The sequence below is a fragment of the Oryctolagus cuniculus genome, chromosome 18 (assembly GCF_964237555.1).
Source record: "Oryctolagus cuniculus chromosome 18, mOryCun1.1, whole genome shotgun sequence".
Lineage (NCBI taxonomy): Eukaryota > Metazoa > Chordata > Mammalia > Lagomorpha > Leporidae > Oryctolagus > Oryctolagus cuniculus.
The window spans coordinates 22918518-22943179 of NC_091449.1; the positions used below are offsets into that span (position 1 = coordinate 22918518).

The window sequence follows — 24662 nt, forward strand, 5'->3', positions numbered from 1 at the left end:
TACTGTTCCTTTAAAATGCTCCCGAGGTGGATGTGTAAAGAGGAAAGTTGTTGCTGACATTCTACCGAAATGCACAACGATGAGCCTCTCTCCTGGGTGACTCTCAGGTACACCAGGCATCTCTAGGCTGGGGGAATTTCTCATGTAATTTTTTAAAAGATGATGTATTTATTTATTTGAGAGGTAGGCAGAGAGAGGGAGAGATACACAGAGAGAATGTTCCATCTGCTGGTTCACTCCCCAAATGGCTGCAATGGTTGGAGTTGGGCCAATCTGAAGCCAGGAGCCAGGAGCTTCTTCTGGGTTTCCCATGGGGGTGGCAGGGACCCAAGGACCTAGGCCATCTTCTACTGCTTTCTCAGGCCATAGCAGAGAGCTGGACTGGAAGAGGAGCAGCCGGGACACAAACCAGCACCATACGGATGCCTGCATGGCAGGTGGGGGCTTAGCCTATTGTGCCACAGAGACAGCCCCTCTCATACAATTCTTAAGATGATAAACCACAACCTGTCTCAGAAAGCTTTCATGGAGCTAACAATTCTATGATTTCTCAGATACTAAGATATTTCTGTGGCCAGAAGATTTTCCTTGGTTGTTCTATTTAAAAGGAAAGGTATCTCACCAGTGTGGGCGCACTGCAGCTGACTGAGCAGCTCACGCCTGCACAAGGCCTTCCTTTGTCATTTGAATTCCGGTGTGGATCTTTCGATGGTGAGTGAACGATGAACTGTGGCTGAGGGTCTTTCCACATTCACTGCACTCAAGGGGTCTCTCTTGTGCTGAGTTAAGGCAAGACTGTCACGAAAGACTTTTTCACATTCTTTGTACTCAAAAGACTTTCTCCAGTGTGGACCCGATTATGCCGAACAAAGTTTGCAGGCTCACGTGCCCTGCAAACACAGTGTTTCTCCAGTGTGGATCCGTGTGTGTGTGTGTGTGTGTGTGTGTGTGTGTGTGAAGGAAGAGCTACAGTAATGAGCTTTTGCACATTCTTGCAAGACAAAGACATTCTTGGAGACAAAGGCTTGTCTCCACTGGGGGCCCTAGCCTGTTGGATAACAACAGAGTGTTTCCACACTCGCGGCACTCACAGGGCTTCTCGCCAGTGGGAATCCTCCCGTGCTGCATTAAGGAAAAGCTATCACAGAAGCTCCTCCCACGTTCTGTGATGCAAAGGGCCTCTCTCCTGTATGGGTTCCCCTGTGCCGGGTACACGTGGAGCGGTGAGCAAAGGCCTTTCCATGTTCATGGGTTTTTCTCCCGTGTGAATTCTCAGGTGTTGGGGCAAGGACGAGTTGAGGCAAAAGCTTTTCCACGTTCTTTGCACAAGAAGGGTTTCTCTCCCGCGTGGGTCATGCTGGATCAAAGCGGGGCGGTGAGTGAGTGAGAGCCCTCCCACATTCACCGCGCCCCATGGAGTTGCTTCCCACCATGCACCCTCCTGCACTGGGCAAGAGCTGTAGCAGAACACTTCCCCACATTCTCTGCTCACAGGGCTCTTCTCTCGTGTGGGTCCTATCTTGTTGGACAAAAGGAGAGCGAAGGGTCAAAGCTTCCTGCACTCTCGGCACGCACAGGGCTCGTCCCCAGTGTGACCGCGCTGGTGCTCGGTGAGCTGAGACCGGCGTTGGAAGGCCTGGCCACACTCCATGCACTTGCACGGCTTCTCCCCAGTATGAAACCTCCGATGTCGGCCAAAGAGAGACAGGCCTGCCCACACTCGCTGCATCCCTGCGCTTCACCCCTCTGTGAATCTGCTGATGTCGGACAAGCGCCCAAGTCCTGCTAAACCCTTTCCCACATTCCTTGCAGTTGTAGGGGTTATCCCCTGCACCGCCGACGACGGGGTCCCTGCCTGGTCCCTGGGAGTCACGCTGACGGAGGGCACTCTGCGGCGTGACTCGCTCCTGTCACACCCTTAGCCCTAGACGGCGGTCCTTCTCCAAGTCACGGCGCTCACGGCTCAGTTTCCCAGGGTGCGTCTCCTTGTGGGGGTCTGATCCTGACCCCAGGTGCCCTTTTTGTGCTTCCGGTAGCCCTCCCTCATCCTCGGCTTTCTCCAGCCTAGGATCCCTTGTGACCTCAGGGTCAGTTGTTCCTGGAAGGGGCATTGCGCAGAGAAGGCCAGCCGAGAAGCGACGGGCGCTATGGTCTCGGGGTTTGCTTCCTCACCTGGAGGGAATCCATTACAGAAAGTGTCCCTTAGTGATGTCAACACAGAGCAAACAAAACCCCCACTTTTGGAGAATAAAGATGAAGACGGTGCCTCTGGGGCCTCGCGTTTATACTTCTTAAACTCGGGTCTGCAATTTCTTCCCTAATCCTTGGCCTCTTGACGTCTTTAAAAGGGAATCCAAGAGGCAAAGCTGGGCGAGGAACAGAGAACCTGGAGTGGAGACGCCTCACTCGCCACAGCAGCAGAGGCTGGGCAAAGTCACGGTTGTCGCTGCTGGTGACAAATGTGCTCCGAGACAGGAAGTTTCCGGCACTACGGTGACAGGGAAGCGCACCGACCCCGATCCAGACGGGCGGCGGAAGGAGACCAGTGTCCGCTACGCGGACAAGGTGCTGTGGCATGCATTGCTAAAGGCGCAGAGGACTCCCAGAGCAATCAGGAGGGGAATGCGGGAGGTGGAGACAGACAGCAACTGGATGGATAGCAAGAGTCTGGTGTATGTGAATAAAGATTACTTAAGGAGACACAAAATAGGAAACATCCCAAATAAAGGAAGTTAGCGAATGTAACAGACACGTGAACAGAGAATAACATAAAGTTGCTCGTTCCTCCCAAGTATCTGTACATTCAACACAATATCAGGTAAAATTCCAACAGGGGTGTCCATTGATGTTGACACGCTGATGGTGGAATTTGTTTAGAAAATATCTCCAAAGAAGAGTAGAACAGGTCTTGCCAATGAGGAACTGGTATCGTGATGGAGTTATATACATCAAGGCGGTGTGACGAAGGCATAGATGGCAGTGGTCAGAGGAAAGAGATAGAACAGAGAACCTCAGAAACAGGTTTGTGGGATTTTGCTATTTGACAGAAGTAGCAGGAAGTCCAGTGTGCAAAGGAGGAAATGTTCAAACGAACAGCTCTACAAAAACTATGTGACACATGGGAAAAACAAAATTGTACTCTTACCTCCAGACTGATTAAGATTTAGCTGTCAGATGCTAAATGTTAAACATTTTTAATACACAATAGAAATGACGTATATTATCTCTGGGGCCAGCATGGTAGCACAGTGTGTTAAGCTTCTCGGGAGTGAACAACACATTGACCACTCGGAGGCAATGTTCTGTTCCACGCGGTCAAACGTATTTTTGCCAAAGGTAAACAGACTCAGCGAAGGCTGGAGAGAGGTCACTGATGGAGGTCCCAGGACCCAGAGACACAGGAACTACAAAGCCTCGTCCTCAGGCCAGTAAGACCCAGCTGTCACTGAGCCAGTGCTCCCTGGCGTCTGCCGCGGGCCTGACAGTGAACTCTGGAAGGGAGCAGAGGACAAGGAGGCTCAGAGCTTCCTTCGTCTGTTAGGGGCCAGGCGCCCCCTCTCCCAGGGACTCCATCTGCTCGGAACGCCCAGCCCCACAATCTCCGTCCTGTCATATTGATCATAAAGTACCACGGTGCTCACTTTCTTGATGACGGACCTCCTGGGAGCCACCATGAGGACGCCAGGCCGCACGAGCCCCGTGAGAGGGACCCATCCGGGCCTGGGGGGAAGGGAGACCTTGGGCCTCCATTCAATTTGTACTCAGACCAATTTCTGGGCAAATTGCCTGTTAAAGATTTAGGTGGGAGAAAACCTGGGATCCGGTCACTTGCTTTGTTGCCAGATTTCTTCCAAGCACCTCCCAGGTCGTAGGCCACTGGCTGTAAGTGAAGGGTTACTATATAAATGATCGAATCCAGAGACTGGCATTGCACCCCAGCGGGCTCGTGGTGCCAAGCTCAGTGCTATTGTACCTGTGGATGAGGAAGTTAGCCAAGAGCTCACAGATGCAGCCCTGAGCCAACACTCAACCAACAGCGCCAGGAAAGAGAAAGGGAAAATGGGCAGCTTTCTCGGCTGCCCCCCACGCCCTCCGACAGGGCATCGGCACACTTTGCAGGGAGCCAAGGCATGGGTCGCAGGGAGTCCAGGTCACGGCGCATGTACCAGGGCCTGAAGCAGCCTTTAGCTGAGATCATGTTGCTGGGAAAACAACAGTAGCGGGGATGGCAAACAGCCTTATTTTGCCTGGCTGGCCCTCCCGTCACTCAGAGGTCCTGCTTAGCGGCCATGAGGACGCGTGACTGGACCATGCTGGACCAGCCACCTTCCATCTCAGGGGAACCCGGATTAAGGACATCCAACTGGGGCCAGCTTGTGCGGGACACTGGGATGAACGTGCTGAGAGGGACTGTCTCTTACGATCCCTGCTGGAGAGACACGGAGTCCACAGGAGAGAACGTCTCAGACCACAGCACGCCGAGGCTGCCGGGAGAACAGGGGGATCCCTCACCACGTATAGAGAGGACCAAAGAGGCTGTAGGAGAGAAATGAGGTCTTACCCAGCAAGACCAGGAGCCCGCAGGTGGCCAGCATCATTTCCCGGTACAGGGTCCTCTGGGCCAGGTCCAGCCGCCCCCATTCCTCCCCAGTGAAGGTCACTGCCACATCTTCAGATGATACCAACGGCTAGAAAGCCATGCAGAGGTGGCAGCGTAGACATCAGAGGACACTAGAACCGGCCGCTGGATTACTGGCAAAGCCCCAAAAGCCCCAAGGCCTGAACACTGAGCATCTCCTGAGAACCCCGCCCTGCGCTCCATCCAGTGGTGTGGGAGGGAAAGGCCTCCCCTGTGGGAGCCAGCGGAGACAGTGACCATCCTGTGTGGATGGTAACGGGTGGACGGCGAGTGCCCGGTGAGGGAAAAGCAGGAATCCCGACACGGTCACAGCGGCAGCGGCACAGCCTCGCCATACCGTCTGCCTGTGCCAGGGCTTCCCACGCAGTGTGTAAGCAGCTACGAGTCTGCAGGCCTGGAAACAGCCCACACAGGCCTGATGTGAGCTTCTATCTCGGCATCCACACGATGATAGCTCCTACTTCCCCAGGTGGCTGTGTGCATCAAGGAGAGAAGAAATGTCCATAGAGCAAACACCACAATGTCCAACACCTGCCACAAGGCGTCTGCGAATGTTAGCAGTCTTCCCACAGCCATGAGGGAGCGCCACCGTCACTGCCACTCACCAATCAGCAAACAGACTCAGAGTCAAGTCAGCCAGAAACACGCGCTTAACGAGAAGAGGCAGGATTTGAACCCAGATCCCTCCGGCCTGGGGTGTCAGGTGGATCATCACCGTGAATCCACAGTGACACGGGCAAGGAACCTTTCCAGGGACCTTCCCAGTTAAGACAATTTCAGCCACTCTGGAAACTGCTTCCAGGGCCATGCAAGAGCCAGGAGGAGGTGCCAGCCGCCTGGCGCCCCGCAGGGCTCCAACAAGCTCTCCATGCCCGCAACTGGCAGCTGGGAGACTGTGGGCTCCGGGGAATATCTCAACACGAGCTAGCAGCCCAGCCTTTGTCTTTTAGCCACTGTCAAGGCTTCCCTAAGGGATCGCTGTGCAAGCTCTCCACGACTCGGGTGCCCAAGGATGGTGCAGGCCGTGGCTCCAGGAAAGCCAGGATGTCTGTCCTGGCAGGGAGGCGACGGTGGGCTGTGATGACAGCAAACGTGCTGGAACATTCTGGAACATTCTGGTACTCAAGGTCTGTTTATATCCCCAGAGGCACAACATTCCAGGACACTATCAGTAATGAGCATCGTAGGGGAATCACTTTTTAAATACAAGTAACTGTGAAACAGGAAAATGGACTCACTACTGTTAAGTTGCAAGCCAAGACATCTGTAATAAACAGGTGGCGTCTGGGAAGGTAAATGCAGTCACTATCCCGTCTTCCGGGGACGCAAAGGACTTTCTACTCTTATTTTTTATTTATTTATTTATTTTTTTTTTACAGGCAGAGTGGACAGTGAGAGAGAGGGACAGAGAGAAAGGTCTTCCTTTGCTGTTGGTTCACCCTCCAATGGCCGCTGCGGCCGGCGTGCTGCGGCCAGCGCATCACGCTGATCCGATGGCAGGAGCCAGGTGCTTCTCCTGGTCTCCCATGGGGTGCAGGGCCCAAGCACTTGGGCCATCCTCCACTGCACTTCCTGGCCACAGCAGAGAGCTGGCCTGGAAGAGGGGCAACCGGGACAGAATCCGACCCGGTGTGCCGGCGCCGCAGGGCGGAGGATTAGCTTAGTGAGCCGCGGCGCCGGCTCTACTCTTATTGGAAAAGCAGCACTTCCGGAGCCGCGCTGTGGTAGCCTGTAAGCACCCCGCCCTCCCTGCAGCGCCGGCATCCCATATGGGCGCCGGTTCACATCCCGGCTGCTCCACTTCCCAGCCAGCTCCCTGCTAATGGCTTGGGAGAAGCATCAGAGGATGGCCCAAGTGTCTGGGTCCTTGTTACCCACGTGGGAGACGCAGGTGTACTTAAAGGGCAGAGAGAAAGACCCTAGTTCACTTCCCCAATGCCCACGACAGCCAGGCAGGAGCCTCAATCCCCCGTGGGTGGCAGGCACCGGAGCCCTCGGCTGCCGCCTCGCAGGGCGCGTGTTCGCATGAGGCTGGAACCTGCGTAGAAGCCGGGCCTCCCCTCTGCCGCCCCGACCGCCTGCCCTAATATCACTATCGTAGATCCCAGGGATCGGAAGCCGGGGGCAGAGCTTCAGGCTTCAGGACAGAGCCAGAGATGGGTAACTCTTCTTAAAACCCCCGACCAGGGTTCGGGATCCGGAATTGGAAACGACTCAGCTCCCCTGCGGACCCCCAGACCCAAGGGCATTAAAAGGCAAAGGGGAAGGGTCCCAGAACCACTACGTCACGGCAGGTGGGACCCTGCGAGCAGAGCACCGAGCGCGGCTCTGCGCCACCTCCACTCTCCGCGCCGGCGCCGCCACGGGACTCAGTGGCCAGAGCCAGGCCGGCGTGGCGGTTACTGAAGCTGGCCCGTCTCTGCCAGCGCCTCGCCCCAGCCGCGGGCGGAACCGGACCTCTGTCTCTGCGGGGCGAATAAGGGCGCACAAGGGCCAAGGCATCAACCCGGGCGTTTTGAGTGCCAAGTGCCAGCGGACAGCCCTCGGGGGCGGGCACGGCTCGCACACCAGCGCGTAAGCCGCTTTTCCTCTGCTCAGTCTCGGAAGGTGTGAGACGCCACCTCAGCTATGCGCGCAGCCCGCGTTGGGCTGTTAAGGACCGATCAGCCGGGAACGAGTGACGCTCTGAGGCGCAGCGCAAGAAGCCCCGCCCACTCTGCTACGGGAAACGCCCTTCTCCGTCGTCCGTCATTGGCCAGCGCCCGCGACGCACAAAGCAATGCCTTCTGGGTAATGTAGTTTCTGGCCTCAAGCACGGTGGCACTTGGAGCGGACTTCCTGGTCTCTAAATAGCTTCTAAGGTCTCAAACAGGGCTTGGCTTCGCTTCCTCTTAAAGGAGACGCTCACAGATTTCCGTGGCTACTTGTGGCAATGACCCACCCTCAAAGACAGACCTTTAACAGGTAAGCGGTGCCTTGCTGTTCCTTTCTGTGTAGACTTGCACCAGCACTTTCTAACTCCGAGGCTTGAGATGGAGATTTATAAGAAAAATGAAGGTAGTCCTTTAACTCTAGATGGTCCCACATGCAGTAGCCTTCAGACACATCAACATTACCTGGGAATTTGATGCAAGTTCTCAGACCCCACCTCGAATCAGGGCCCAGCTCTGTGTTTGATGCTGGACCACCTTTGAGAACCGTGAGTAAATGAGATAACACTGGCTTCTTCGTTCAAGTGTTCTAGGGAGGTGTTTCCCGGTTTTTATATAGCAAGTTCTTGTCTCTTCAGAGATAAGAATTCAAAACAGCGCCATAAACATAGTTCCAGAATGAGAGAGAGAGAGAGAGAGAGAGAGAGAGAGAGAGAGAGAGGATACATTCATGGTGAGGGCAGTGAGTGCAGGAGGAGAAATGCTCCTTTATGGGGTGGGGGTGGGGGGTGGTCCTGTAATGGGTGGCGTTGGGTGGAGTTTAGTGTGCATGGGGTTTTCTGGGAGACTCATGGCACCTGCTTGTATACATCGTGGCATCTCCTTCTTCCTGGTCCCGAGTGAAACACAGGTGTGTCATGGGAAAGTGGGTGAACTGGAGTGACAGGTGGGGGTGGGCTTACAGTCTAGGGCTGTGCAGAAAAACCTGGGGCCTGCGCTGTGGCACAGTCGGTTAATGCCGTGGCCTGAAGCGCCGGCATCCCATATGGGTGCCGGTTCTAGTCCCGGCTGCTCCTCTTCCGATCCAGCTCTCTGCTGTGGCCTGGGAAAGCAGTAGAAGATGGCCCAAGTCCTTGGACCCCTGCACTCACATGGGAGACCCAGAGAAGCTCCTGGCTTCTGGCTTCGGATCGGCGCAGCTCTGGCCATGACGGTCATCTGGGGAGTGAACCAGTGGATGGAAGACCTCTCTCTCTCTCTACCTCTTTCTGTGACTCTTTCAAATAAAATATTAAAAAAAAAAAAAGCCTGCAGCTCATCTATTCCTATCTCATCTTCCTGCCAAGTCCCCCGTATCAGGAGGTAACTAAAACGTGCTTAGTGCTGGGCCTGGGACAGAATGCTGAGTAGACAGAATCCGTTGCTGTCATTGTTATTTTATATTAGTGCTACTGAAGACGTAATGGCAAGGATCTCAGATACGCTGTGGGAAGTAAGCCCGAGATACTCCGTTGAGCCATTGGTAATATCTGCCTAAACACAAGCTACGTGGACCCTCTGATTCAACAAGGGGGCTCCTGAGTATGTTGACAATTTTTATGTAAAAATACTTTTTTAATACCACTTGGCTCACATAAGTTTTTATTTTAACAGTGAATGCAAGGGGGTTTCATGATCTGTGGGTACATACACTGCCCAGAGTGCTATGGGGCCCAGGCAGGGAGTTAGGGGAAAATGAACTGGAAGATTCCCCACAACTCTTGTCTCTAGGCCTGCAGTCAGCCCCACAGCCACTTTCCCGTGAGGCACCTGTGTCTCCGCCAGGAAGGAGGAGATGCCCTGCGTACCTCTGTGAGCTGAACTCCACGTGGAGGCCCATGGGAGCACCCAGAAAACCCCAGGACACTGAGCCACGCCCAGACTCCCGCTCACTGGTGTATTCAGTCAGGGTACCGCCCCCTGCCCCATCCGGGTGCCCGCTGGGCTGGGGAGCACCTCCCCCCTTGCCTTCTCCCACACTCTGGCTGGTGCAGCTCTGTGCCTGTCAGGCGAGCCTTTCTCCCTGTGGGGTTACCTGAGTGTGTTCTCACCCCCTCAGTTTCAGTAAGTCCTCTGCTCTCATGTACACTACTGATGCCTCTGCTTGGAATTCCTGTTTCCCATGGGGAAAAGGGCTCGGAATGAAAACCGGGAAACACGTTCCCACAACACAGAACCACTTGCTCACAGACCACAGGATCCAAAACTTAGGCTCCCCAGGCCTGCCAACGTGCAGCCCTAGGCGGAGGGTGGAGTTGGCCTGGTTTCTAGTTGGTGACGGAGCATCGGACGGGTCATCATTCGTCTCTAATTTACAGTGCGGGAGCCCTGCCCTTCTGCTGCTCCTCCAGCCCACAGGGCAGCCCGGGCCCGACACAGAAGGCTCCCATGTAAACCACGGCCCACAGAGGCGAGCACAGTGGAAAGTGAAAACACTGAGTGCAAACAGGCACGTGCTCAGACCACAGACGCCTGGGAAGAAACAGCAGAGCGAAGCACAGCTCAGCGACTAGGAGGAGCGTCTCGCAGGAGCAAATCCAGTAATCCAGGCGAGAGCTGATGATGTGAGTGCCTGCAATTCCTGGCATGGCCAGACTCCAGGCACATCAGCCAAAACAAACAAACAAATACAATCAGACAAATAAAAGGCACAGAGCCCGAGTCACAGACCCGCGTGGAACTGGACAAGCATCCAGACTGGGAGCCACTGGGCTGCCCCCTGGACCCCTGGCTTCCAGGCACTTCCCCGCAGGCCTCAGCGGGCAGCTGTTGGGGATGCTCAGGGCGGGCACTGTCCAGAGTAGTGCCCATAATGCAGCCCTGGTGCCCACAGCACACGTGTCCGCAACGTGGGGAAGGAAGACGTTGCCACGCTTCAGCCGGGAGAAGGCCAGAGCTGCCTCTTGGGAACAGGAGGCGGTAGGGACGGGCCGAGGTCCCTGGCGTAGCTGAGGAGGTCTTTCCCAGCAGGGCTGTGTGAGGTCCGGCATCACACTGCCATACAGCAGTCTCTCAGCCTCATCCAGCAGCTGCCATGGAAAACCAATGGCCACCTCTCCCCAAAGGCCGCCCAACAGCTCACGTGACGATAGACAGGTGGGCACAGAGACACCAAGGAAGCTCTGGGCCTGGTATGTAGGGTATTTCAGAATATATAGGGAGTTGTTTTCATCAGATACAGTAACATGACAGACGTGGAGATAAGCATGTTTGAAAGGAGAGTTTATGGCCCCCCCTCCCGGCTCCCTGCTGGCCTGCAGGGCAGCCACGTCCAGGTACAAATGCTTGACCATGAGATGGCACGGTCTAACATTCGGTGACTCAGAGTCACCACGTACCAGCCTCATTAAGATTCAGTCGGCCCATTACCTGAACTTGCAGTCCTCCAATGAGCACCACATCAAGTACGGGGGAACTGGGTGCCAGGAAGAGAAAATGGGGTGATGGCTCAGCACCTGGCCAGCTCCCAGCACAGCTCATCATACTGGTCCCCAGCTAGTCATCGTATTATCTTTTCTACATATATTTTCGCCTTTCCTTGTCTGTGACAACTCTAAATTCCATATAGTCATTGCTCTCATCTAAATGTTACAATTTCAGTTCCTTTCCTAGCCCAAGATCTCAAGGTAATGGACAGTACTACATCTGTCACTACGCACTATAATACAGAATTATGAATGATGGACCCAGTGAAAAGGATTCATCCAAAGGGCCAGACTGTGGCATAGCAGGTAAAGCTGCTGCATGCAGAGCCAGCATCCCATATGGGCACCAGTTCGAGTCCCGGCTGCTTCACTTCCGATCCAGCTCTCTGCTATGGCCTGGGAAATCAGTAGATGGCCCAAGTCCTTGGGCCCCTGCACCCGTGTGGGAAACCCGGAAGAAGCTCCTGGCTCCGGATTGGCTCAGCTCAGGCCGTTGTGGCCATCTGGGGAGTGAGCCAGCAGATAGAAGACCTTTCTCTCTCTGCTTCTATAACTCTACTTTTCAAATAAATAAATAAATCTTTTCAAAAACAAAAGGATTCTTTCAAACTGCTAAAGAAATAACCTTTAATCCAAATTTCTATACATGGCAAAAGTGATTTTGAAGAAAGAACATGAAATAAAAACTACATGAGAAGTTTAATGGAAAATTAACCTGAATAAAATCAAGTTCTTACAGGAGGATGAGCGCAAGTGACCGCAGGTGCGACCTGTGAGGACGGCTGTGGAGCTCCGAGGGAGGTGCACCTGTGGATTAAAGAGAACACTCGTGGTCTCCGTAAAGCATGGCTGATGCTGCCTTGGGGCGGTGGGAGGGTGGAATTACCACATATGGCCTGAGCAACACACACGTGTAGAAGACGAACAGCTTAAGGTTTTGAGTCTCTTAATATCACCCAAGAAGAAGATAAAATATTTAAACCTTGGCTCTAGCATGTTAAATTAGTGCTTGTGATTTTTAGCTTAGGTAATACTAAGTAGAGTTGGAATATACACTTTCAAACTAGAAGAGAGACAATTTGCACTGGAAATAATCCACCAAGAACAGTGAAGCAGAGATCCACCAGATGAAAGGCTGTGCTTCAAGGCTCTACAGCAGGCACCGCTGCCATTAGTGAGCAGGAGAGGAATGCTCCCGTCAGCACGCGGTGGGCTTTACCGGCCCTACGGCTCTTTTATGAGGCCTTCCCTTTCCATCAGGGGATTTGATTTCCATTCAAAGTACAATGAATTCCATGGCTTCCTCAGCCACCCTCTATTCCCAGAGCGATAAAGGAACCAGGAGGTGGGCAGAGTGTGCTGGGTTTGGCCAGTGGGTACCAAGATGTCATGTCGAAGGCCACTGGGGTGGTGGCCAAGGTCCTTGAGGCCTACAAGCAGCTGACGCGTCACCAGGAGGCCACAGTGCGGCTGTATCTGACGGACCCCCAGGCCAGCAGCATCTTCTGTGCGGGAAATGGTGGAGTGGAAAAGACAGCACAGCCGGGGAAGCTGTGAGTGAGGACAGTGAGTGACAGCTGCTATTTGCTAAGCGCTTCCCGCAGCAAGCATGCGCACAGACCCTGCGTCCTTTAGCGGGCACGGCGGCCCACTGAGCTGTGTTGGCTTGGCTTACAGAGCAGGAGCCAAGGCCCAGAGGTTTCCAGGCTGCCTTCAGCAATGGTTGGCAAGTAGCTGGGAATGGAGCTCCCTGAAGTTTCACTTCTGTTTTTTCAAACATTTATTTATTCACAGAGACAGGGAGAGATGGAGGGAGAAGTGTTCCATTCACTGGTTCACTCCCCAGATGGCTGCAATGGCCAGTGCTGAAGCCAGGGTCCAGGAGCTTCATCTAGGCCTCTCACCTGTGTGGCAGGGGCCCAAACGCTTGGGGCATCCTCCACTGCTTTCCCCAGACCATTAGCAGGGAGCTGGATAGGCAGTGGGGCAGCCGGGACGTGAACTGGTGACTGTGGGATGCTGGCGTTGTGGGTGGTGGCTTCACCCGCTGCACCACAATGCTGGTCCCTATCATCCCTCAAGGTCTCTTTCCTGGTACGATCTAATCTGGGCAGGGACAAGCTCCCTTCTTGTCAGAGAACTAGACCATGGCAAAACGGAACTGCTCAGGTGACTACCATGGGGCGAGGGATGAACTCTGACTTTTCTTTGCTTCAGAAATGGTGGCCTCTGGCATCACTCAGGCCTCAGCATGTTTCTGCGTGCTGACACAGAAACGTCAACATGAAGACAGGGCGTGGCCGGTGCCACGGCTCAATGGGCTAATCCTCCGCCTGCAGCGCCGGTACCCGGGTTCTAGTCCTGGTCGGGGCGCTGGATTCTGTCCCGGTTGCTCCTCTTCCAGGCCAGCTCTCTGCTGTGGCCAGGGAGTGCAGTGGAGGATGGCCCAAGTGCTTGGGCCCTGCACCCACAAGGAAGACCGGGGGAAGCACCTGGCTCCTGGCTTCGGATCAGCGCGGTATGCCAGCCGCGGCGGCCATTGGAGGGTGAACCAACGGTGAGGGAGGACCTTTCTCTCTGTCTCTCTCTCTCACTGTCCACTCTGCCTGTCAAAAAAAAAAAAAAAAAAAAAAAAGACAGGGCGTGTCCTGAAGAATCACGGCTACAGTGGGCTGTCTTTTAGACTGCCTGGGAAAAGCCGTTCGCGCCATTACCCAGGTATCGACATAGTCTGTTGACTCTGCCTCCTAAAACAGGGCATGTTGTTGGCCTGCCAAGACCCTCACACAGCCTCACAGAGCAGTTAGGATAACACACAAATTTGTTTTGGTGACCCTCAGAAACCTGCGCGTCAATCTCCATGTCCTCTCGTTCACCCCCAGCCACTCTCCCTCTCTAGCCGCAGTGGCCCAGCTCTGCTGGCCTCAGGATCTTGGCACAAGATATTCTTTTCTGCAGGATACTGTGTCCCACCTTTGAACCTGGCCTCACGTCTACATCCTGCAGGGGTGAAGCCTCTTCGTGGTGTCTGCTCCCTTAACTGTGGCTGTCCTATTTCCACAGAGGGGAGTGCTGAGGCCCAGGAAGAAGTGACATGCCCAAGGCCTGGTGACAGGCATGGCTCAGAAAGTGCTAGAACCCCAATCTACACCCAGGGTCCAAGCTCTTAGCAATCAGTCCTCTTCTTCCTGCACATCTGCCCCTCAGCTGTGGGTATGGTGCAGGTTTTGAGAAAGGTCTTGGTGTCTAGGGGAGTTGACGCAGGAGGCAGAGCTGACCACAGCCACAGAGACGTTTACGTGCAGAGATCAGCTGGGAGCCTGCTAGCGTGATGGAGGTAGGAGTTGACGGTAGCGCAGACTAGGGTGTGAGTGGCAGAGCTGATGGATCTGGGAGATGAGGATGGACAGGGCTCCGGGATGGCTGGGTTGATGGTGTGGCTTGGGTTGCGATGTTCAGCTGCTGTCTGAGTTCGTTTCCTGTGTCTCAGCTTCCTCAACACCAGGCAGTGTCACTCACGACAGCTTAGCAAATGGCAGGAGGAGTCGGAAGTGCCTTTGAGACAGTCACATGGAGGCACGAGACTGAGGAGTTGGGGAGCACAGGGAGCAGACTCCAAGGGGCTGCGGAGGGGTTGGCCAGAAACGCACTGGCCATGCAGCCTGGGGTCGGCCAGGGAGGGAGGCCTGCACAGGGATGGCTTCCAGGTGCCCTCAGCAGACCAGAGGTGGGACCCACAAGGCCAAGAGACTCCTTGAAGTTTTACAGGACAGGAAGTGCAGGAGGGCATGGACAAACGATTGCTTCTGGGTGTCTGACAAGAGCAACTATGCATGCCTGTTTATATGGACAGAAAAATGAATGAAGAAGGCAGGGTAGGGTAGCAGAGCACAGCTGGAGAGATGGGCGGGGAAGAAAGGTTCTTTATCATGTCAGCCCAGAAGGAAATGTCCTCTACTGGGAGCAATGTAAATCAATACAGTCATCATGGAAAACAGTATGGATACTTCCTGTACACCTACACATGGAATTCACCATGTAACCCAGCAACCCTGCTTCTGGGTATATATCCAAAGAATTGAAATAAGTATGTGAAGCTATATTTTCACTCCCATGTTCATTGCAGGCCTATAGCTAAGATATGGAAGTAACCCAAGTGTCCATCAACCGATGCATGGTGTGGTATATATTCACAATGGAATAATACTAAGCCTTGGGAAATGAAGGAAATCCTGTTGTGACAACAGGGATGAACCTGGAGGACACTATGCTAAGTCAATAATGCAGGCACAGGAAGACAAGATTCCACTTACATGTGGAATCTAAACAATTCAAACTCTCAAAATCAGGCAGTAGAATGGTGGTTACCAGGGACAGTAGGGGTGGCAGAAGGATGGGAGAGGGGAGATGTTGATCAAGGGTAGAAAATTTCAGTCTGACAAGAGGAGTTAGCGTTAGTGATCTATTGTGGAGAATGTGACTACAATAAATATTCATGCATTATATATTTCAAAATTGCTAAAAGAGCATATTTTGAATATTTCCAGGTGATGCATTTGTTAATGAGTTTGATTCAATCATTTCACGATGTATGTATGTATCAACACATCGCATTTGTGCCCCACAAGTACATATGATTATTATCTGTCAATTAAAAATAAAATAAAAATTAAAAGAAATTAGAGGGGAAAATGAATGTGCATTACCGCAGGAATCACTGTGATGAACATTCCTGTGTGCACAACAGAACACAAGCTGACTCTGCCGCAGGCACTAGCCTCCGCCGTTCCTACGTCCCCAAACAACACAGTGAGCTTGAAAACCATCACTCTCACTTTCTAAACGTGGGCTGAGTGTAGAAGACGGGGCAGGTCTTGCCAGAGCCATTTGCTTTTCCCTTTGGGCACACAGCTAGACCATTTCCTGGCTCTGAGGATCCAGGCGTGGCCGATGCCCAGTTTTGTCAATGGAGGGGCAATGGTAACACCGGAGTGCAAGGAGGCATGAATTTTTCCTTCCTCACTCATCTTCCCTCTACCGGACTAGATGATGCCAGGGAATCCTTGAATGAAGCCAGAGGCTGACAACAGAAGGAACACTGCTCCCCGAATAACTGTGTGGTACGGAGCTTCTGGTTCGCCTACATGTATCTTGCAATGAATGAGGAAACGAAAAACAAACGAAAGTTTTCCCTCTGCTGAGCTGCTGAGATCACAGAATTTCTCCGTTACAGCAACCAACATTGTTAGCCAAGTTCTACACTGGTGAGATGAGGCAGCACCTTCAGGCTCGCAAGGCTAGATGGGTAAAGCCAAGGTTTAAGCCCAAGGCATGGAGCCTACAGCCTTACTTTCACCTAATAGAATAAACTCCCCCAGTAGTGGGTGGAGGGGGGTCTAATAGGGATAAAACAGTAGGTCAGCGGGCTGCACAGCCTCTCAAGCCCTCAGGAGGTCACAACAAGAAGCTTCCCTCTTCCCAGACAAGAGGTCCCCGACTGGTCTGCAGGGTGCGGGACTCCTTCCCCTGCTGGCATTCAGCCACCCACCTGGGCAGGAACTTCAGGAGGGGCCTCTCTTCACCACACAGAGATCCTGCTCATTCTCCGGCGTGTGCATCTGTTCTGGTTTGGGAGCACGATACCCTGATGATGGGGAAACAGACAGCAAACATTTGGGTAAAGGCAAAAAGGAATCTATGTTCAGTACAGTGTCCCAGACAAGAGCAAGATCTTGGAATGACGCTACTCCCACCCATGCAAAGACAATGCTGACCGATAAGCTAGAAATCAAGAGCAAAGACCCCATCTTCAGGCCAGCAATGACTGTCTTTGGAACACCCATTTGTCTTGCTCTCCATCCTGCAGAATCCATCATGGTTCAGGGGCGACCTCTTTCTCCGTGTGCACAGCCAAGGGGTCCCAGGAGGGCGACATTTCTCTAAATGACCCACGTCAGTGAATCTCAGCCTGTTGGTCCCAGAATCAGCTGGGGATGCCTGGCTTGGACCAAATGGAACGAAGTCCCCGGGGCTGAACCCTGGACATGAGTGGCTCTAACAAAGCTCCAGGCATGAGAGAGGTCTATACTGACTTGTTTTCCCTTTTCTTTGGGAAATGTTGGATGCTCTGCTCTCTGGAGCTGTGAGGTGAGGGGGTGTAGAGTGAGGTACAGGGAAGCTGTATAAAGCAGGGAACGGCTGCATCACCACTGTCAGGACAGAAGTTAGTCCTGGAGACCCCAGACACGAGGCAGTGCACAGTGTGTGCACCCGTTCATGTAACATTCAGGAAGAGGCCGATCCAAACCATGGGCAGGGGAGCCAGCAGAGCAGTGTCTTCTGGGAAACTGAGTAGGCAACGGCAGAGGGAGGCTGCTGGGACCCAGAATGCTCCAGGGTTTGATGCAGGTGGTGGGTACGCGGGTAGAAGGTACACGGAGCTAGATGCTTAGAACTGCACACTTTACTGGATGTAAGATGCATCTCAAAGAAACGAGTGCATTAAAGTTCTTCATGCCAAAATATGTTGTCTTTGGGAACCGGGTTCCTAGCAGGCCAAGAGCTGAATTCAGAGCCAGTAGCTTGGGGAAAATCTACAGTTCCCGAGGGAAATCGTGAGACTTCAGTTCGTGGAGCAGGAAGCGTGGGCCCTGGGACAGGGCCTGCCGCGTGGCCAGTGCGGAGGGGACGCTTGCTATGGCCGGTACTACACATCGCTTTTCTTTAGGCTCACGCACTCTTTACTTGATTTATTCATAAATAATCTTGTACTGCTTGTAAGTAGGAAAACGCTTTCACAAACAGGACACCCCCAAAATACAACAGTGGCATCAAGATAGTGTGGTCGGCTCCACACGCCTGCGTGGCTGGCCTGGCCTGTGCTAGGAGTGGGTTCTGCAGCAAAGGTGAGGGGGGACTCAACGTCTCATCACCCACCAAGACTTTGTCCTGGCAACAGCCACAAGGCAGGAGAAGGAAAAAGAACAGCTTTCGCGGGGCAGTGCGCCCCCTAAAGTCATCTGGAGCTGCAAAGGAGAGTGGCCAGGCCTTAGGAAGCACGGGGTACAGCACAGCCTTTTAATGAAGATGTGCGGTTTGGAGAGTGGCCAGCTGGCCAGCCTGACTCATGGGCCTTCTGGAGAATGATCCATCACTTACAGGCCCTGGCTGACTGGACTGTGCGGGGGCCTAAACCAACAACGCTCGGCCAGTCAGTTTCCCTCAAGATTCAGAACAAGGAGCTGAGACTGAGGCCAGTGTGCCAGGCATCGGAGTGAGTGCAGGCTTGGTTTAATTCTTGATTTCCAGTCCTCACAGTGCCTGGCTGGACACAGGGAGGTCAGCAAAGAGGTGGTAAGATGAAGACACAGCAGGAGTTATGGGTAGGAGGACAACTGGGCTCCAAAAGGCCTTCTCCAGGCCTGAGAGAGAGAAATGGAGGCAGAGAGAGGTGAGCCCTACCCAGCGACACCAGGTGCCTGCAAGTCTCCATCATCACCTCCTGATACAAGTGCTTCTGGTCCTGGTCCAGCTGCCTCCATTCCTCCCAGGTGAAGGTCATGGCCAACAATTTGAAGGTCATCAACACCTGGAAAGTCAAATAGAGAAAGCTACGTTGGCTTTGGGACTGTTGGATGAGACCATAGCCTGCTCTCTGGACACTGGTAAAGGTGCAAAGAGACCCAAGGCCTGGATCACTGAGCATGTTCATGAGCCGAGCTCCGGGCTGAGCTTATTTGTGGAGGCAGGTGCTTCCCTTGGGCCTAGTGCACCTGAGCCAAAGTGAAAAACCTTCAGTGGAGGAAGCTATGGGAGAATGATGCAGGTAAGGACAAGACCGTGGTGACTGCAAGGCGCACCCAGTAGGTGCTCCGGTGTGTCGGAGTGGGGAAGTGACAGCAGCAGGGCTGCACCTCACTGGGTTGCTCTGGGTGTTGGCACCCATTGACAGGTTCGCACACTGTGGTTGATTGTCCATAAGTCCCAGCTCTGGATCCAAACTCCCAGATTTCAGTCTGGCCTCCGGCAAGCAAGACTTGCCAGGTACACGGTCTTGGGGGAGTTACTTCATTTCTTCCAGCCTCAACTTCCTCACTGATAAAAATAATAATTCCCAGTTCACTAGGTATTGTGAGAAAGAGAGAATGTTCCAAAAGCAAACACTGGAGTAGTTGGCTTATGTAAGGGCGCTCTCTCTCTCTCTCTCAGAATTTGTAAGTTTCTCTTTTTATAACTAGACGTTACTTTCTACAGCAGTTTCAGATTTGCAGAAAAAGTTCCGTAGATAATACAGGTTTTCCATATGAATACCCTCTCACACATACAACTGAACCTATTATTAACATCTTAGTATGATGCACTTGTTAACATTAAGGAACCAACATTGATGCATCATTATTATCATTATTTGAAGATTTATTTATTTGAAAGGGAGAGTAAGAGAGGGAGGATGACAAAGAAAGACAAAAATACTTGGGCCCCTGCCACCCACACAGGAGTTCTGGGCTCTTGGCTTAGGCCTGGTCCAGCCCTGGTGGTTGTGGCCATTTGGGCAGTGAACCAGTAGATGGAAGATCGATCTGTCTCACTCCCTGTAACTCTGCCTTTCAAATAAATAAATAAACACACTCTTATAATTTTTTGCACCAATATAAACTTAGATTTTAATTCCATTTTTCCCTGAGCTTTGGAAGTCCCGTGCATGAAATGGAGTATTATTCAATCTTATCAAAGGGGAGGTCCTGCCATATGACAGTGTGGCCCCCGAGAACACTACACCATTTTCCCTGAGCTTTGGAAGTCCCGTGCATGAAATGGAGTATTATTCAATCTTATCAAAGGGGAGGTCCTGCCATATGACAGTGTGGCCCCCGAGAACACTACACTCAGTGAGCTAGGCCAGACACCACTTACATGTGTGGAATCCTAAAAACAACAAGAGTTGATAGCGAGATAGGGAGATGTAAAACAACAGCTCCCAGGGAAGGGGTGGAGGGGAGGGAGAGGTGAGGAGGCGTAGGCTCTGCTTGCTTTTGGTGACCTGCACAGCTTGGAGAGCACTGGTCAGAGCAGCCTACTGCATCGCAGGACACCCCTCTACTGGAGCTTGTTCATTGATTTTGTGTTCTCTAAGGGAGCTGTGGATTTTCAGGGAGGAAGATCAGAGAGGTAGAGTGCCATCATGGCACTCTAAGGGGACACACATCAGCATGACAGAAGTAGTGTTCGCCGGGTTTATCCACTTGGGCCATCCTCCACTGCCTTCCTGGGCCACAGCAGAGAGCTGGCCTGGAAGAGGGGCAACTGGGACAGAATCGGCGCCCCGACCGGGACTAGAACCCCGCTTGCCAGCGCCGCAGGTGGAGGATTAGCCTAATGAGCCACGGCGCCAGCCTCTCTCTCCCTCTTCTTCCTCCCAATACATATTATTACACAGAGAGAGGAGAGGCAGAGAGAGAGAGGTCTTCCATCTGCTGGTTCACTCCCCCGGTGGCTGCAACAGCCGGATCTGGGCTGATCAGAAGCTAGGAGCCAGGAGCTTCTTCCTGGTCTCCCACGTGGGTGAGGGGACCAAGGACTTGGGCCATCATCTACTGCTTTCCCAGACCATAGGAGAGAGCTGGATTGGAAGTGGAGCAGCGAGGACTAGAACCAGCGCCTATATGGGATGCTGGCGCTTCAGGCCAGAGTGTTAACCTGCTGCGCCACTGTGCCACAATGCTGGCCCCAAGTACTGATTTTTTCAAGAAGTCTTTGACTACCCCTTTTATGCACAGATTTCAGTTTTGTTTACAACAAAATAAACTGATTTTTTAAAAAAAGACTTATTTTGGCCGGTGCCATGGCTCACTAGGCTAATCCTCCACCTGTGGTGCTGGTATACCAGGTTCTAGTCCCGGTTGGGGCACCAGTTCTGTCCCAGTTGTTCCTCTTCCAGTCCAGCTCTCTGCCGCCGCCTGGGAAGGCAGTGGAGGATGGCCCAAGTGCTTGGGCCCTGCACCCCATTGGAGACCAGGAGAAGCACCTGGTTCCTGGCTTCAGATTGGCACAGCGCACTGGCCGTAGCAGCCATTTGGGGGGTGAACCAACGGAAGGAAGACCTTTCTCTCTGTCTCTCTCTCTCACTAACTCTGCCTGTCAAAAAAAAAAAAGACTTATTTCATTTATTTGAAAGGCAGGAGAGGCAGGAGAGAGAGAGAGAAAAAGAGAGATAGAGAATGAATGAATCTTCTATTTGCTGGTTCACTCCCAAATGGCCACAATGGCCGGGGCCAGTCCAGGCCAAAGCCAGAAGCCAGAAACCAGGAACTTCCTCTTGCATCTCCCATGTGGGTGCAGGGGCCCAAGGACTTGAGCCATCTTCTACTGCTTTCCCAGGCCACAGCAGAGAGCTGGTTTGGAAGTGGAGCAGCCAGGACTTGAACTGGCACCCGTATGGGATGCCGGTGCTGCAGGCTGGGGCTTTACCCCACTGTGCCACAGCAACAGCCCTGAACACTTTTTAAAGTCAGTCAGTCAGTCAGTCAGTCTGTCTGTCTGACTATCTATCTATCTCTCTATATATATCTATATATAAAACATCTGTGTCTATCTAAAATTAAACATGAGTTCTTACTAATCCATTCCCACAGGCTCATTCTGGAGTACTCCCCTTGCTTAACTAAAAACTCTTCTTCCTACAGGGAAATCCTGGTCCCCACCATGCACCATCCGTTTACTTACTAGTCCAATCCCAGTATACATGTACAGAAGTGTCAGAACTGTTAACCTGCACATCTTTATTAACTGCAGTGCAGGGCGTATTCGTAGTTCATTTTGTAATTAGTCTTATAGCCTCATTTCCAATTAAGAAAAAGGAAGGTAAAATTATATTTTATCTTTCCTCATTCTTCTCTAGCACTCTTCCTTACTGAATTTCTGATTAAATAATTTTCCTATTCTCAGGAGAACTTCTTTTAAACACTTCTTGCAAGATTTGGTTGTCTAAGAAAGTCCTTACCAGGGCTGGTGCTATGGTTCAGCGGGTTAAAGCCCTGGCCTGCAGTGCGGGCATCCCATTGGGTGTGGTTAGAGTCCCGTCTGCTCTGCTTCCGACCCAGCTCTCTGCTAATGCACCTGGGCAAGCAGTGGAAGATGGCCCAAGTCCTTGGGCCCCTGCATCCATGTGGGAGAGCTGGAAGAAACTCCTGGCTCCTGGCTCTGGATCGGCTCAGCTCCGGCCATTGCAGTCATTTGGGGAGTGAACCAGCAAATGGACCATCTCTCTCTCTATTTAGACCTCTCTCTGTAACTCTGCCTTTCAAATAAATAATTTTTTTTAAAAAAAGAAAGTCCTTATTTCTCTTTCACTTTTAAAGAATACTTTTACTGGACACAGAATTCTATGTTGAAGGTTTTTTTTTTTTTTTTCTTTCAATACGGAACATTTCACTCTTTTCATGTTTGGTTTCTGGAGAGAAGTCCAATATAAGTTTTAACCTGTTCCTTTATAAATTACTGCCTGCTTTCTCTGGTTTCTTTCAAGATGTTTTCTTTTTCCTAGTTTCCTGCAGATTGAATATTATATGTCTGGGTTCAGAGTTTCTGGTATTTACCTTGTTGGTGTTCTACGTACTTCTTGGATAGGTGGTTGGTGGCTGCAATTAACTTTGGAAAATTCTTGGGGGCCAGCACTGTGGCGTAGCGGGTACAGCCACTGCCTGCAGTGCTGGCATCCCATATGGGCACCAGTTCGAGTCCCGGCACTCCACTTCCAATCCAGCTCCCTGCCATGGCCTGGGAAAGCAGTAGAAGATGGTCCAAGTCCTTGGGCCCCTGCACCCACGTGGGAGACTGGGAAGAAGATCCTGGCTCCTGGCTTTGGATTGGCACAGCTCGGGCCGTTGCGGCCATCTGGGGAGTGAACCAATGGATGGAAGAACTCTCTCTCTGTCTCTCCCTCTCACTGTCTGAAACTCTACCTCTCAAATAAATAAATAAAAAATTCTTAAAGAAAAAAAGAAAATTCTTATTCATTTTTACTTTAAATATTTCTTCTGATCCATTCTGTTTCTTATCCTAATATTTTTTTAAAATGTATTTGACAGGTAGAGTTGCAGACAGAGAGAGGGAGAGACAGAGAGAGAGGTCTTCCATCTTCTGGCTCACTCCCCAAATGGCCACAATGGCTGGAGCTGAGCAGATCGAAGCCAGGAGCCAGGAGCTTCTGTCGCCAGGTCTCTCCTCTGAGTGCAGGGGCCCAAGTACTTGGGCCATCTTCCACTGCTTTCCCAGGCCATAGCAGAGAGCTGGATGGAAGAGGAGCAGCTGGGACTAGAACCGGTGTCCATATGGGGAACTGGCATCCATATGGGATGCCGGGGCTACAGGCGGAGGCTTAGCCCACTATGCCACAGCATCGCTCACCACCACCCCCGCCTTTTTTTTTTTTTTTAAACTTATTTGAAAGGTAGAGTTACAGACAGAAAGGGACAGTCAGAGAGAAAGGACTCCTAGTATTATTATGTGCCTTTTATAATTGTCCCACAGTTCTTGGATATTCTCATCCATAGTTTCCATTCTTTATTCCCTTAAAGTTTCCATTTGGGGAGCTTCTATTGACCTACCTCCAAGCTCACTTAGTCTTTCCCCTGCCAAGTTTAGTCTGCTGATGAGCCCATCAAGGCACTGATCTGTTACAACTGTTTCAATTTCTAGCATTTAATTTTCATCCTCTCCCAGACAGCTCATCTCTCCACTTAAAGAACCCACCTGTTCTCACATATTGTCTACTTTTTACAATAGAGTCTCGAACATCTGAATTAGTTGTTTTGACTCAATGTTTTTGGGACATTTGCCCATCTTCCCAGAGCTGTGAGATAAACATCACTGTCTTCTCTGTATCCCAGTCAGTGACCTTAGCTGGTTGTCCCAAGCACCTACAGTCTAATGAGGAGAGGCAGGATTTGAACCCGACTCTCTGTGGTCTGCGTATGTGTGTAAACTTCATGCTCCTTCATCACCTCAGGAATCATGGATAGGAAGAATTTCCGATATTAGTTGCTATTAAATTGACTTTATCCGACCCGAACATATTTCTGTGGACGTGGGCAGAGGGGCGGAGCTCCCACCACGGCCGACACTTCCTGGGGCACTGGGCACTCACCATACACATGACCACCTCCCTCGTCTCATAGGAGGAAATGTTTTTTATTTTGATGAATTTTAATTTATTTGGGAGGAGAGAGGACAGCAGGGGGTAATCTTCCATCTGCTGGTTCTCTCCCCAAATGCAGCCAGGAGCTGGGAACTCCGTTCTGATCTCCCACATGGAATTCTACTGGACAAGTCACCCAGAAGCTTCACCAAGTAAACAGGGGCTTGTATTGTGGCACAGCTGGTTAGGCTGCCACTCGTGAAGCCAGCATCCCTTACCAGAGTGATGGTTTGAGTCCTGACTGCTCCACTTCTGATCCAGCTCCCTGCTCGTGCACTTGGGACGGCAGCATCAGATGGCCCATGTACTTGGGCTCCTGCCACCTACTTGGGAGACCTGGATGGGACTCCTGGCTCTTGGCTTTGGCCTGGCCCAGTCCTACCTGTTGTGGTCATTTGGGGAGTGAAGCAACAGATGGAGGACCTCTGTCTGTCTGTCTGTCTCCCTTCCCCATTTCCACCCCCAGTCCTTTCCCTCTGCCTTTTACAATAAAGGATTCTTGGGGCCAGCATTGTGGCATAGCAGGTGAGGCCGGTGCTGGTTCATGTCCTGGCTGCTCCACTTCTTATCCTGGCCTGGGAAAAAGCAGAAGATGGCCCAAGTGCCTGGGTGCCTGCTACCCATGTGGGAGACCTGGAAGAAGCTCCTGGCTGCTGGCTTCAGCCTGGCCATTGTGGCCATCTGGAAAGTGAACTAACAGATGGAAGGTGTGT

General features: G+C 52.1%; 1 protein-coding gene across 6 annotated transcripts in view; it reads right to left on the minus strand.

Moving 5' to 3' along the window:
- Positions 1-11434: 11434 nt before the first annotated feature.
- LOC103347009 (zinc finger protein 416) overlaps positions 11435-24662 on the minus strand; it is a 39638-nt gene continuing 26410 nt past the window's right edge. For 5 of the 6 annotated variants that reach the window (XM_070063251.1, XM_070063255.1, XM_070063252.1 and 2 more), the window contains 3 exons: positions 18216-18342; positions 16303-16398; positions 11435-11561 (listed from right to left, as the gene is read on the minus strand). In XM_070063251.1, the coding sequence (XP_069919352.1) occupies positions 16316-16398; positions 18216-18342 (210 nt within the window). In that variant the 3' untranslated portion in view covers positions 11435-11561; positions 16303-16315. The remainder of the gene's footprint in view (positions 11562-16302; positions 16399-18215; positions 18343-24662) is intronic. The other variant, XM_070063253.1, reaches the window with a different exon arrangement.